At 40.0% G+C, this 14,603-nt stretch overlaps 1 protein-coding gene across 3 annotated transcripts; it reads right to left on the bottom strand.

Moving 5' to 3' along the window:
* Window positions 1-4,150: 4,150 nt before the first annotated feature.
* RGS4 (regulator of G protein signaling 4) lies at window positions 4,151-13,528 on the bottom strand. 3 transcript variants are annotated; one of them, XM_001363415.5, is made up of 6 exons: window positions 13,373-13,528; window positions 12,790-13,067; window positions 9,354-9,458; window positions 8,446-8,507; window positions 7,170-7,336; window positions 4,151-6,822 (listed from the first exon to the last, which is right to left on the bottom strand). In XM_001363415.5, exons 2-6 carry the CDS (start codon window positions 12,831-12,833, stop codon window positions 6,571-6,573), a joined length of 630 nt encoding a protein of 209 aa, XP_001363452.1. In that variant the 5' UTR covers window positions 12,834-13,067; window positions 13,373-13,528; the 3' UTR covers window positions 4,151-6,570. The 3 variants fall into 3 exon arrangements, with proteins under 3 accessions (XP_001363452.1, XP_056671446.1, XP_007480738.1); XM_056815468.1 differs by lacking the exon at window positions 13,373-13,528 and adding an exon at window positions 13,238-13,362; XM_007480676.3 differs by lacking the exons at window positions 7,170-7,336; window positions 13,373-13,528 and having other exon boundaries at window positions 6,752-6,822; window positions 12,790-13,084.
* Window positions 13,529-14,603: the final 1,075 nt, after the last annotated feature.

Here is a 14,603-nt window from a genome sequence, read left to right as displayed (position 1 = left end):
TTAACAAACCTAAATGTGCCCTCTTGAAGCTTTTACATATTGCTTCCAGTTCTACACTCTGGATCTGAGCAAAGCAAAAATAATTCCTTTTCCATATGAAAACCTCCTCATGCTTAAAGACCACTTTCATACCCCAGCTAAACCTCTTCTCCATTAAACACTCCCATTTCCTTCCCTAGACCTCGTATGGCAGGCCCTTTCCCATCCTGGTTTCCCTCTTGTGAAGACTGTCCAGATTATCGGTGTATCAGTGTCCTATAATGTCAATCTGAGAATTGAACGCAATGTTCCATGTGCAGGCTCTGCTTTCTCACCACCACTCTTGTCCCTCCTCCCTCCTCACTCCAGAAGTAGCAATTACAGACACAACCTGCTTTTCCCATGGCTCAAGAAGCAGCATAGGATTATGGAATTTAAATTTGAGCAGAACTGAAAGGTCCTTCAGAAACCATCTGGTCCAGAGATTGGTCAACTACAGCTACCAAACATGACCTTCTCTCTGTTTTTGCAAGGATCATAAGCTAAGGATTGTTTTTGCATTTTTAAATAAAGTTATACTATATTTTAAAATGTCAAGCAAGATTCTAATCCATTCCTTTTATATTTTTCAGATGAGGAAATCAAAGCCCCTAGTATTTTTGGAATTTATTCCAAATCAGAAGAGTCAATTAGGATTTGAACCCAGGTTCTCTGATTCAAATTCAGTCTCTTTCCTCTATTTGACACATCCCCCAAACTCCGAAATTTACTTTGTATCATCTTTCATGCCTCCCACAGTGCTGTTGGACTGCGTATTTAATATAATACAATAGTTGTGTTTTTAGTACTCACTGAATGAGTCAATAGGTTACAAAGACTCCAAGTTCTCTTTCTCGAGGTTGTAACCAGTAGGTTAGCATGCATCATCCTAAAAACCGAGTTGGGATGATTATTTTCTAAATTTAATACCTTATCCTTTGTCTACACTAAAGACCAGCAGCCAATTTTCTGCCTACTCATAATCACAGGATTTTCTTATAGCTTCTTCCCTCTTGATGACATTTTCTCTTCAAAATTGAATTTATTTTGTATTTAATTCCCTACCTACATTATGATTCCCCTTAATAAGTTCATTGAAGGAAACAATTTTTTTCATTTTTATCATTGAATCCTTATTGTCTATCTATCTAGCACAGTATCAGGCACATAGTAGGGGCTTCATTCGTGCTGGCTGAGTTGAATTGAAATGTAAAAAGGACCACCTAGGATTTGTGTGTGACCCACCAGTGGAGGGGAGCAAAGGACCACATAGGGTTTATGACCAAGCACAGTAGGACCCTGTGATACAAGAGAACGCCTGATAACATACATATGTAGACTCTCTTCTCTATCCTGTCCCTCCAGCTCTCCGTAACCTCCTCCCACCCCCCTCAAAAAGACCTCTTTTGAAAAAATGAATATAAAAGCAGAAGAGACAGTCTACCCCCACCCCCTTAGATATCTGCAGTTGGACCTCATGGCTTCTGTCTATTCTCTGAGACTGAAACAGGATAACTAAAACCTCAGAAGGCCAACTATAAAAATAGTCATGGACTCTCTTTGCCTGTGAAGCCTTGCTTGGGCAGACATTAAGAACTATTCAGCAGGGATGTCACTGGTTCTCTCCACCTCCAATTTACCCTTTCCAGTAATTGTTAAGCTCAATTCAATGCTTTTTATGGACTATGATTATTAAAAGGGAAGACTACATTTGATTTCTTCTGGAAATTCCCATCATATCTTGTGTGACTTTGGTGCTCCTAGCTCAAATGTTATGACTAAAATGAGAAAATTAACATATTTATTATGTGTTTAAAGTAGTCATTGAGAGAGCTGATTGATATAGTGGATACAGCAGTGGAACTGGAGTCTAGAAGACCCAAGTTCAAATTCAGCCTCAGCCATTTACTATGTGACCTTGGGCAATTCACTTAATCTCTGCCTCAGATTCCTTATCTATAATACAAGGAGAATAAGAGCACCTACCTCCCAAGGTTATTGTAAGGATCAAAGGAAGTAATATGTGTAAAACCTTCCTTTCCCTTCTCTTCCCTTTCTTCACCTTTGAGCCAAGCCTTGAAGGATGCTAGATATTCGAAGAGGTGGCGGTGAAGCATAAGAACATCTCTTGATCAGCCAACATTTTAAGCACCTAATATGTGCCAGCACTCGGCTAAGCATTTCAGGCATGGGGGACAGCTTGTACAAAGCCATAGAGACCGGAAAGGGAATGTTGTGTATGAGGAACATCAAGTTGTCCAGTTTGCCTGGGACATGGAATTCATATATAATCAGCCTAGAAAGATATGCTGGAGCCAGATCTTAATATAATGGGTTTCAAATATAAACAAAGTTTGTTTCTTATTCTACAGGCAAAAGAAAGCCAGTGAAATGTCTTGTCATGGAGGGGTGGGGTGGGATATGGTCAAAGCTGTTCTTTGGCAGCTGGGAAGAACATGAATTGGAGAAGGGAATGGATGCTGGAGACCAATTAGGAAGCCCTTGCCATATTCTAGGCAAGAGGCATGAACACATGAATGAGGATAGTTGTGTTGTGAATGGAGAGAAGGAAGACAAATACAATAGATAAAAAGGAGGTAGAAATAACAAGACTTGGAGAGTGATTGGGAATAAAAAAAGAAAGAACTGAGGCTGACTCCTGGGCTGTGAAACTAGATACCTGGGAGGGATAATTGAGCCCTGGACAAAAACACAGAACTTAAGAGGAGACCTGGGTGTAGACAGAAAGATAATGAGTTTGGTCTTAGATATATTGAGACTGATATATGTATTTGTCATATAGATTTAAATGTCCAGTAAGTAATCAGAAATGTAGGGACCAGAGTTCAAGAAAGAGATGGATTTATAGAGCTATGAGTCATTTATATAGAAAGTATGGTTAAATCAATGGGAGTTACAATATAATTGTAACAGCTACCATGTAAATAGCACTTTAAAGTTTGCAAAGTCCTTGGTCCTCATGACAACCCTGGGAGATAGATTTATAGAAGAGATTCATGCTTTAGGTGGGAAATAGTGTTTGGTATCATAGAAATTGACTAAATTTGGAATCAGAAGATCTGAGTTCAAATCATAGTTCAGGCAACTCATTTATCTCCTGTAAATAACAGTTTCATCATATATAAAAAGAGAGGGTTTCATTGAAAGATCTCTAAGCCTTCTGACAATGATAACACCTCCAGCCTTATGGTGGGTCCACTTCCATTTTGTAAGTTTCTTCTCTGTAGCTTCTATTTGAGGAAAAAACTCATGCCAGCCATGACTGTTTCTAATCTGGCTCTACTCAGACTCTCTGAACTACTTTTCCACCTATTTTCCAAGCTAGAATCAGTACCAATATTTTTGCTTCCTTTTATGTGTTGTCTTCTTTTATTAGAATATAAGCCCCCTGAAGGCTGGAACTGTTTTTTAAAATTACATTCATTATATTTTTATATTTATATTTCCTGCAGTTAGAATAATGTTTGGAACATGATGATCCTTTAATTCCCTTCCTCAGTCCCTCTGTCTCTTTCTTTCTCTCCCTTCCTTTCCGCTTCCTCTCTCTCATCTTTTCCAGCACTAAATGTTTTCATCATTTGGTTGTTTTCCTTCTCCCACTAATTCCAACTCTTTGATTCTCTGATATAAAAAAGCATAGTTTGAGGAAGAAGGGCATGATTATGCTCAGGGACCCTGACTTAGGAGAGGAAGCAGACCCGAAAATTGTACAACTGTTGAGAGATCAACAAGGGGAAATGAGTAATTTCAGATGACTTTGTGGGAGTTCTAAACATTGTACTTCCAGTACTTCCACATGTTATTGCCCTCATCCCTCTCAACATTACCAGGGGATTGGGGTGGATATATGAAATTTGAACTCATGTTCTGGGAAATTAAGAGCAGATATGAAAACCTTTAGATGAACTATTTGGTAGAGTATTTAGTCATACTTCTCAATGGCAGCTGAAGGGTGGGAGAGATTTGCTTTCTGCTCTCTTTTGCAAATATTGGATTGGTATATGATGTAAAGGTGAAGAGGGTGGGTGGGCGAGTCTTTGCATCCCTCTGGGATTTCCATTCTATAACACCATCACCGATCATGGTTCATTGATATATCTATAAGCAAGCATTTTGTATGAAGCATTTATTCATCCTTAATAAAATATCTGTGTTTTCTTTTCCACTGGAAGCATCAGCATTGAATTGTATGGTCTTTCCTATACAACACAGAGTAGGTATCAAGGGGAATCATGCACATTTTGGAAGGAGCAGATGGAGCTTGGAGTTGAGGAGAAAATACAAATGAAAGCCACACTTCCAAAAAATCTTACATAATTTACTTCTCATTCTGGAATGAACTCCTGGGCACCATTCAGTCTCTGCCCCACACAAAGTACCAGCTCATGAATACACATCAAGACAACTACATTTCAATTATAGGTTTGGGACTCTAGTCCTGGAGTTCAACATGGAGCAGGGAGGGGGAGGCAGCAGAGCAGAGGAGATGAGGGTCAGAGGTCAGTCCAAATGCCATCTTTCAGGAGAGAGGTGTGAAATGTGACTGCCACAGGAAGGACATAATAGAAAGAACCTGCCTTTCTAATATAAAATGGTGTTAGGTGGGCACATACAGAAGCAGATCACAAACTTATTCTCCTGCCTTTATCTTGTAGCCTGAGGGAGTGACTCAAAAGCCAAAAAGGTGCTTGTGCATATGAAAATTTGGAAAAGATTTATATATGTATATACATATATCTAAAAATGTGGTTACAAATTTAAAATGGCAGCTTCAGAAGAATGAGAAGAAAATTAGTTCCCAACTATTCCAAAGTATTTTGACAAAACACCTTGCATTTAGAAAACATAACAACATTAATAAAAATTATACAAAATAAAGTCATAAATAATACAAATGAGGAGTCTTCAAGTATTCAACCTGCCCTCCAAACAGTAGTAACCAGATCTTGGGCATTTTCTTCTTTCCTCATGATCCACATCCTCTCATATTCCTATCAGTGCAGGGCCAGACTTTGTATGCAGGCTATACATGAGAATGGAAGTGGGGTGAGGAAATCACTGGGTCTGAAACCCAAAGAAAATTTACTCTGGGGATTTGGGGATGCCCCAAACCACTTTTTCTTCTATAAAACTGAAGCTTTCCTCTTCTTGAGAGATAAGACCAAACCTATTGCAACTATATGCCAAAATTAGATGAGGGACCTTATTTGATGAGGGGTGATATTAACAACAACAATAATAATAATAAATAAAATGACATTCACAAACCATTTTCATATACATGATCTTATTTGATTTGGGAAAATCACTCCCTCCTGCCAGCCTTCACTTTCCTCATTTATAAACTGAGGGGTCTGGCCTAGATGAGAGGGATCAAGACCCTTCCAGCTCTATGATTCCTTTCCCTCAAGTGTGCATCATTGCTAGAAAGAAGCAAAATGATGAGAGTAAAGTAGATAGGAGTGGAGAAGAACATTTTAAATCCTGCTGTGTCACTTGGATCTTACAGGAACAGAATTTCGATTGGACAGAACACCATTGTTGATGAGGTCTAGAAGGACCCAAGCTTGCTTTCTTCTCTTAGTTCAAATACTCCTCCCTCTCTGCCTCCAATGCCATCATTTAAGGAGGGCACACAAAATACCTATGTGCTTAATAAAGGTCTCTACCAGGAGAATGATGGACAAGCCCCTTGTACTCTAGTGACTAAGAGAAATGACAACATGGGGCTTTGTGGGCTGGGCAAGAGAGTGGTGAAGCATTAACATGGGCTCAGTAAGTCTGGCCCTAAGAGCCACTCAGTTTCCTTCTGCTCCATCTGTTCAATAAGGTCATTTTAGGCTTTCTCTTTATGGAATTCAGAGATTCAGCATGCAATTTCTTAGAGATTTCTTTCTAGGCTTGCCTAACAAAGGAAAAGGGTAGGTATGGTTTTCTCCATACAAATTCTGGATAAAAGCACAATGATCACCTGTACCAAACATACGCATACAAAAATACACACACACACACACATACACACTGTAGTTCTGAGCACCTAGGGTCCTTTTTTTTCTCTTCTTAGAGCTGTGGCTGCATATATGATATAGGTCACCCTCTTACAAAATCTACAGCATAAAGCATTGATTAACAGTATACATTATGCACATATGGATACCACATGATGTAGGGCAGTCAGCCCTGGATCAAAGAGCTGGACAGAAAGCTCTTAAGGCTCTGACAATGAGTTTTACAGAATTAGATGGCAACCTTGAAGGAAACCTAGGAAAAGGGGACCTGGATGAGGTTTCTGCCCTGATGAATGCCAAGACAAATGTACATTTAAACACTGAAATCAAACATCTACAGGTGAGGAACCATTGCACATGCCTGCAGTGGCTGAGATGGCAAGCTCTGTCATGGGGACATGATGTGGACACTAGGCTACCACTTGTTTACAGCACTGATGCTTAATAATACAGATCAGTAATTTGCCTTAGTGGGTTCCAGATGAGAGTCTTGGAAGTGTGACCCTTCCCCTCCCCTAGGGGCTTAGGCACACTGGGAGACCAAAGAAGGACAGTCTAAAGTGGGGGCCTTGGCTCCTTTCTGGTTCTCTGATCCACAGCAGTTGGTACCAGCTTGGTTGACTAAGTCAAGATAGAATCGGGACTTGAGAAAACGGCGATATGAATCCTTCTCCATGAGATTGAAGATTTTTTTCTGGGCTTCATCAAAGCAAGTTATTGTAGGCTCTAGCATGTTCCGGCTTGTCTCCTCCCGTGTACAGGAATCCAGGTTCACCTTGAGGATAAGAGTCAAGAAATCTGTTAGGATATATCATCCTGTTGGAATAATCCCAAAGAGCTAGTTGAGATAGGAATGCAAACACATGCCCCATCACCACCAAACAGAAAAATACAGTCTTGAGCATGCAAAACATTTAGGCAAGATAAGTATGATTAAAGAAAAAGTAGAATTTGGAAGCAGGGAACAGGATTTGCATATTCTCTATACTTTTGCTACCTCTGTTTGGCAACTGAAGACTCGGGCCAGGCATTATAGCCCTGAGAAACTATACCCATCCTTCCTCTAAATGCTCTCCTTCTAAATCCCTCCTCCCCCAAGACCACTGTACCATAGATACCTACCTCTTTAGTCGCCTGGACTGAGATGAATTCATTGTAGATCTTCTTAGCCTTGGGGCTGAGTTTACTGGGTGATTTGATTTTCTTGTACTCCTCACAGCTGACCCAGAAATCGATGTTCTCCTCACTGTATTCAGACTTCAGAAAAGCTTTGAAAGCTGCAAGGCCACCTGTAACAAAACAGGAGACATACCCTTGTTTGTTATGTTGGGCATCTCTTTTGAGGTAGTATGTTTAAGACAAAGCTGAGGGAAAAATTGCCCCAAGGTTTCTATTAGATGGAAGTGTTTATGTTAGCTACCTTTGCTTTTGTGCTAATGCATCAGATGTTCTTCCTTTCTTGGGCATTGAGAAAAGGGTCCAGAAACTCACTGGGGCTAGTTGTTGTGGGATCTTTGGCCAGTTCCTTAATAGGTATGTCTTTGAGAGCTTTCTTTTTTTTTTTTAAGAAAGAATTCTTGAAACTGTACAAAACAGTCATGAAACAGGACAGAAAACCTGATTCATCAAGCATCATGTGATAATCTAGCTAAAGGAACAACATCTAAACTTTGGAAGATTGAATGTTTCTATTAGTGGGAGAAAAATAAAAGACCTCATAAAAGTTCTCCTATCACAGGGCTCCATCTGCAAGGAAATAAGGAGCTTTTGAGTGTGAATTTACTTCATCTTTCCTCTCAATTTCCTAAGTGTGGCCTTCCATCTAGATGCAAGTGCTACCACAAGGTCAGAACTATAAGATCTTGAGAAAAAGAACTTGCACATTATTTTCTCATGACTTACTAAGTTAGAGTCTGAATTCCTTTTCACCAAAATATCCTTGTCTCCAGTGGTTGCTATTTCCTATTTCCTTAAAAGACATGGTGAACATTTTTGTGCTGAGAGGATGTCCCTGTTCCCTAGGGGCCCAACTAAGAAGCAGAAATGGAAGGGACTTGAGAAGATTTTCAGTTTGACCTTCCAAAAATGGATGTATATAAATGTCTTCTCTGTGACATACCTACACTGTAATCACTCAGTCCTTGCCTGAATACCTTCAATGAGGAAGAGTTCCCTGTCTGAAAAGGCACGAGCATCCCTCTTCTGACAACTCTGTTAATTCTTCCTTAGTTCAAGTTGAAAGGTAATGTCTTTACATACAAAACATAGCTTCCTTGCTGGGGAAAATCCAAGTCACCCCCAAATGCTTCCACTAAAGAGCAATTGTTTATTATCTAGATGTTAAAAGAGAATGGCACTGGGTCCCTCATTATAAGGAATGGAGAACATGCCTACTTACAATCATGACTAATCAGGTTTTCCAAGGATTCAGCCCACTTCTTGACTTCTTCATGGCTCACCCTAGTTGCAAAAGAGAGAAAAGGGCAGAGAACAATTGAACATGATGACTTGACATAAGGATAAGACCTAAGCTCCATCCTCATCTAGTTAAAAGCAGAGCAGGGATGTATTTCCTCCCCATTCCCATCCCACACCGCCCAACAAAATTCCTTTGCCACCATACCCATAAGCAAATAATACCAGTGCCCAGTTTTGCTCTTTAGACAACCAACATTTGCTGAATCTTGAAATTAAAAAATAAATGAACAAAAACTCTAGGATGCTAATACAAACCCAAGGGCTGTCTTTTAACTTCTAAACCACCAAAATATTTACTAATAGATGGAAGAATCTCTGAAGATACTAGCATGTTTTCAATCACTTGCTGTATATAAAGAATAGTAGCTTATATCATTAAAACTTCCTTGCTGTTTGTTCTAGAACCCCTTCATGTATACCTTTTCATTTGATCCTAGGATGCCTACTGTAAAGTATGTCTTAGAAGTATTCATCTTCATTTTATAGATGGGGAAAATGAGTGTCAGAGAAGATTATTGACTAATTCAAAATTATTTGACTCAGAGAGAGCAAAAAGACTCAAAACTAGTTTTTCTGACTCCTAGGTACCCATCATGGCATAGTAGAAAAGAGGGATTATTTTATTTTCAGAATTCTGGTTTCAATCTCTAGCTCTGCCACTCACTACTAATGTGAATTTAGGCAAGTCATAACCTCTCTAGGTTCAGTTTCCCCATCTGTAAAATGAGAGAGTTGGACTTGTTGACCTCTGAAATCCCTTCTAAATTTCAGAAATGAGATGCCCATCATGGAATTTACATGTGGCATTGGGAGGAACTATTCTCTCACCTCGGAGAAGAAGATGCTTTCTCCTTCTTGCTATGGGAAGAATTTTGATCACAGGAATCATTTTTTTGGAGCAAGAATCCTAGGCGATGCTTCATGTCCTTTGCACTGTAAAAGGGAAAATTAACAGAAATGAAGATCAACCGCTAATAATGTCTCTAATTTCCCTAAAGATGCTCTGATAACAACAAAAGAGTTGGGAAGCTTAAACCCAGTACTGACATTTCATTCAGTGGTAAAGTTCGGAAAGGCAAGTTAAGTACATGAATGAAACATAGAGGGAGCAATCCAGATGACTGGATTTCAATGTCTCTTTTTGTCTTTGACTTCCAGGATAACCTTGAGGCCAGAGCCACTTCTCTTAGGGGTTTTCATATGCACCCCAGGACTCTCAGCCCCAGACCCCTACTTAGAGTATTGAGGCTACCATAAAGACCAAGTGAATGTAAACTGTAAAGTTTATTTGCATTCCCTGGAAGAAGAAACCTACCAAATATAGGAATATGAGCTGGATAATTACTACATATGTATTTTTAATATTTTTTAAATAGGAAAGCAAGTAATGGCTGCACGCATGGCAAATTAGCTGCAGAATTAGGTCCCTTCATAGTGCTGCCACCCACTGAGTGTCTTGAAACCAGTCTGTCTCCTGGCTGCTTACAAACTCAGACACTACACCGCAATGCTGACAAGTAGGAAAAGGCAATGCAGCTATTAGGGAGGGAGGGAAAAAGGGAGGGAGAGCAAGTGCTGGATGCTTTCTGCATCCTCAATAAGGTGTGCACAGCTCAGCCTTCTCTATGAGTTTCTGATACCTGGTGTGGGGGTAATTGTTGGACTCCAAGTGAAAATGTATGGTGCATGGGGGGAGTTGGGGGAAGAGGGTAGGGAGAGAAGAGACCATTAAACTTAAAAGTCATCTTTCTAGTCACACATATCTGGCAGAGGATCTAGGTCGCCTGTGCACTTGTTCCCCCTCTCTTCCCCTCCCTTCCCATTTATTGTTAATAAATACATCATAGAGGCAATCACAAACACATTTGAGATTAAAAAAGGGAGAGAAGAAGTGGGCTGAGGACTTGGGAGGAAGCAGCTGGGGTAGTCATTAACACTGACAGCCTGCTTTAATTAAAGCAGCATTTTTAGCTTATTATCTATGGTTCATGTGTAGCTAGGTTATACTTAACTCCACAAGGAGGATTTTTTTTATCAACTTCCAATTAGGCTCACTAGCTACTTGTTGATTACTCTGGGCTAACAGTCCATTTATATGCAAGATCATTTTCCTAGCAAGCAATTGAGTAATTCTTGAATCAAGAGAAGCATGGCATTTTAGAGTTAGATGCGACAGAAGTAGAAAGTGTGCTGGGAAGGAAGGAAGAGATCTTTACAGGTACAAGTCCTCATTATGTTGCTTAGAAGCTGTGTGATCTTTGTCAAGTGTCTTAGTTTCTCTGGACCTCACATTTTCTCAACTGAAAATTGAGAGGAGTGATGATCTCCTGTTCAATGATGCTTATCTCATCTAGGGAGCAGAGTTCAGATCTATCTTTTAATCTGAAGTCCAAAGCTGTTGGGAAAGTAAACCTACCCCTCCACACTTATGTATTTGATTACTTTGCAGAGGTTTAGCTGAAGCCTAGAATGCTAAGTGGCATGCTCTAGACTGGAGGAAGGGAAGAAGTTCTTATTATAACTGTTCTTATTCAGGACTCAAATCAGACCCAGGTGAAACTGCCCCCTTTCTAAGATCAGTGGTATCTTTCTAACTGTCCTTGGAAAGACAAGGGGAGAAGAGAAGTCTGTCCCTGGAATTGATGGCAAATTTCCTGCTAAGAATCAGAAGGCTATGGTAAACTGGAATCTGTTACCAGTAGGAATCAAAGTTATTCCCTCTGGTGGATGACCTTGTTCTGAATTTGCTTTAAAAAAAACCCAAACATACCTTGGAATTTGGTTCTACTTTAAAACAACAAGCATAAAATGAGAGATATTATTTTAATAGTAGCCATTCATTTTTATGCAAAATGTCTTAGGGGCTGAAGGTGTTTTTCTGGTCCTTTCTTTTTTTTAAGAACTGTATACATGTCAGTAGCTCAACTGCCTTAAAGGTTAAATAGCATGGAACCATCTTTAGGATGTAACCTTCTGTAGATTCCTTTAGAAAACACCTGCAGTGTAAAACCTCCCATCAGCCACCACTCATATGAAACCTTTCAAAAGCTGAGGATGGAGAGAAGAAGCTAGATTTGAAGACATGTTTTGTTTATGTGAAAATACAGCCTAATGCCTCAGCACACAACAGCTCTGTGCAGAGCATCACACCAGTTATGAAAGGTTAGGAATTATGACATCATAAAAGTTAACCATGAATTTCTAACACACCAGCAAAACAAGCAAAAATGCCTTGAAGTGCAGTTTCATTGACAGATGAACAGTAGCAGAGCATTTCAAAACTTTTACAAATTTGATCGAATACTTTGTGTTCACTGATTTGTTTGAAGAAAGAGATGACAGCTAACAAGAATCCTGTGTGCTATGCTACTTTAGAGGAGGATAGGGTGGGCTCACTACATTTGCTAGATTATTGGCTGTTATGTCAATCTTAAACTCTGTGATTTCCAAAGGTATCTCTGTAGCCCTATGGCATTTCCTCCAAGAATATCTTACAAGGAGCATAAGACACTGAATCACCAGGCTTTTGGTGAATAGTGGTTTTTAATGCCCCTTTTGGTTAGGGGTTTCAGTGATCCAGAAAGATGCTACAATATAATAGAGATCCACAAATACAGAATGACAAAATCTATGAATTGGAAATAGTAAGACTGAAGGAGATCCCAGAGATCTTCAAACTCCAAATCTTCATTTTTTACATATGAATAAACTGAGGCACAGAGGGGTGGGAGCTGATTTGTTCAAGGTCATACACAAGTTAGAGCATGCTTTATACTACACCCCAGTATACTTTTTTATAGCAATAGAGCGAGATCTCATTAAAGAAAAACTAGACAGTTTTATAGACAAAGTCTATAAAGTCATTGTTAGCCAGCATCAATCAGAAAATCCATACATCACTTTTATGAGTACCATGACTTACAACTAAACATCAGACAAGGATACAGATTTCAATACATTCATAACAGAAATCTCACTGTCCCCCGACCCCACCCCTGACTTCTGACTAAAACAGCAGTTATACAGTAAATAGGGATCAGAAGAAAAGGGGGGGGGGGAGAATCCTTAAGTCACTGTTTCTAGTTAATATTTGAAAAAAAGTCTAGAAAGTTGGTGTTGCACTGACTGACTGCAAATACAGGAAATGCCAAAAATCTTCAGTTTTGAGCTCCAAACTGCACCCAGACTTTTGGGATACTCTGTTCAAGAAGTCTAAGACCAATAGAGGACATCTGTCATAACAAATGCATGGAAACAACCTTACCTCCTCAAGCAAGTGGCCGGCAGGGCAGCAAGTCCTTTGCACATCTTGCCTTTCTTATTTGCCTTCAAAGTGCAGACGGACGAGAAACACTGCAGGAGCGGCTTTCGCTTCTTGCTTGAGCCTTTTTGTCTCAGACAGAATGCTGTGGGAATCCTCTGAGAGTTCTTCCTTCTGAACCTGCCCGAGTTTCTTTTATAGTCCAGTCCAGCGCGTCCAGCCAATCAGAAGGCAGCACTGCGGCACTGACTCCCCCTCGCCTCTCCTCTCCCTCCAACAACCTTTGGAAGAGAATGAGAAAGAGACTGGCTGACGCATAAACAATGCCAAATGGATAAACCCGGGGATAAAGGAAAGAGAAGAATTTTAAAGAAAGAAAGAATGAATGAATGAATGAATGAATGAAAGCACACACCAGAGGAAAACTTTACCCCAATGCCCAACCAAATACCTATTTAGAGATGTGTGAGCTTTCAGAAAAGAACAATCAGAGCTTTAAGATGTTTCAAAAGGTGGGAATTTAGAGATGGAAAGAGCTGGGAAAGGGGAATTGATTCTAGGCTTGACTCTACTAGCTATGTGATACCTGAAATGTCACAACCTCTATCACAGCCTGAAGTCAATTAATAATCATCTGCTGATCTCAGCTGTAAAATGAGTCCCGGAAGCCCCCAGGAGTTCTGACATTCACTTTCTGTTGATGTATATTTCTGTGGGCTGCAGAATGGAGAGCCACCTTAAGGAAGCAGAGGTGTTCTCTGGAGCATGTGGGCTTAGTTTGTGAGTAATTCCTATCACCTGTGCTCAGCTACCCTCAGAGATAAAACAGGAGTCAATCATCACCCATTTCCAAATGAGAATCAGCAGGATGTGCTTGTTTCTCAGTGGATATTTGCAGAAGTTGAACCAACACCTGGCATACTGCAAAGGGGTGCGTGGGGGGAAGGTGATTTGGTAAGGCGATGATTAGCTTGACAGCATCTAGAACTCATCTAGGAAAGATGGATCAGCCACACCTGTAATCAGCCTGCCAGCAGAATATGTGCCTATAAATTTTACTGGGCCAAAAAACAAAAACAAAAACATAACCCAAAAAAACAGCTTTGCAAACTCTCATTTAAATGCCTGCCTACTATTTCAGGATGGAATAGCTGCTGGAGGGCCAGAGGAGGGAGTGTGTGAACCAATATAGAAATGCTTCTTTCTTTACAAATAGGTCTGTGCCTTCTGCGATTCCCAGCTTCTGTTCTTTGTTTCAGAGGGAACAATCTGAATTTTTATCAGACAGAATCAAGCATCAGATGAAAACTGAAAAATTCAGCCATAATTCCATGCACACAGAGAGCAGGATGTTTGCTATCATGAGCCTGAGTCATCTGGTTGATTGACTAAATGTTTCACATGTTCGAGTCCTTTCAATTAAACAATCAATTGTTAATCACATGCTGTGTGCAAGATGTGTTGTACTGTAAATATAATCTATGGTTCTCTCTGTGGATCAGTTCAATTCAGTCATAGTTTATTAAGTCCTCACTATTGACAGCTAGGCAGCACATTGGATAGAGTGCTCAGAGGACTAATTTTCTCATTTTCCTGAGTTCAAATCGGGCTTCAGACATTAACTGTGACCCTGGGCAAGTCACTTACCCCCGTTGACCTCAGTTTCCTTATCTGTAAAATGACTAGAAGAAGAAAATGGTAAATCTCTGCCAAGTATACCCCAAATGGGGTCACAAGGAGTTGCAGAGTTCTTAAATGACCCAATAACAAATATGCAACATAGTGTAGTACAGACCTAATGTTGGAGTCAGGAAGGT

This window comes from Monodelphis domestica, chromosome 2, assembly GCF_027887165.1.
Source record: "Monodelphis domestica isolate mMonDom1 chromosome 2, mMonDom1.pri, whole genome shotgun sequence".
Classification (NCBI taxonomy): domain Eukaryota; kingdom Metazoa; phylum Chordata; class Mammalia; order Didelphimorphia; family Didelphidae; genus Monodelphis; species Monodelphis domestica.
The sequence above is the reverse complement of the archived record's forward strand: the minus strand, read 5'-3'. Positions and strand labels throughout refer to the sequence as shown.

Coding starts and splice junctions, on each gene's coding strand:
- RGS4 (XM_001363415.5), bottom strand. CDS start 12,833: ATGTGCAAAGGACTTGCTGCCCTGCCGGCCACTTGCTTGAGGAG. Junction 8,508..9,353: donor AAAGCATCTTCTTCTCCGAG/GTGAGAGAATAG, acceptor TTTTGCAACTAG/GGTGAGCCATGAAGAAGTCA. Junction 6,823..7,169: donor CAGTCCAGGCGACTAAAGAG/GTAGGTATCTAT, acceptor CTTATCCTCAAG/GTGAACCTGGATTCCTGTAC.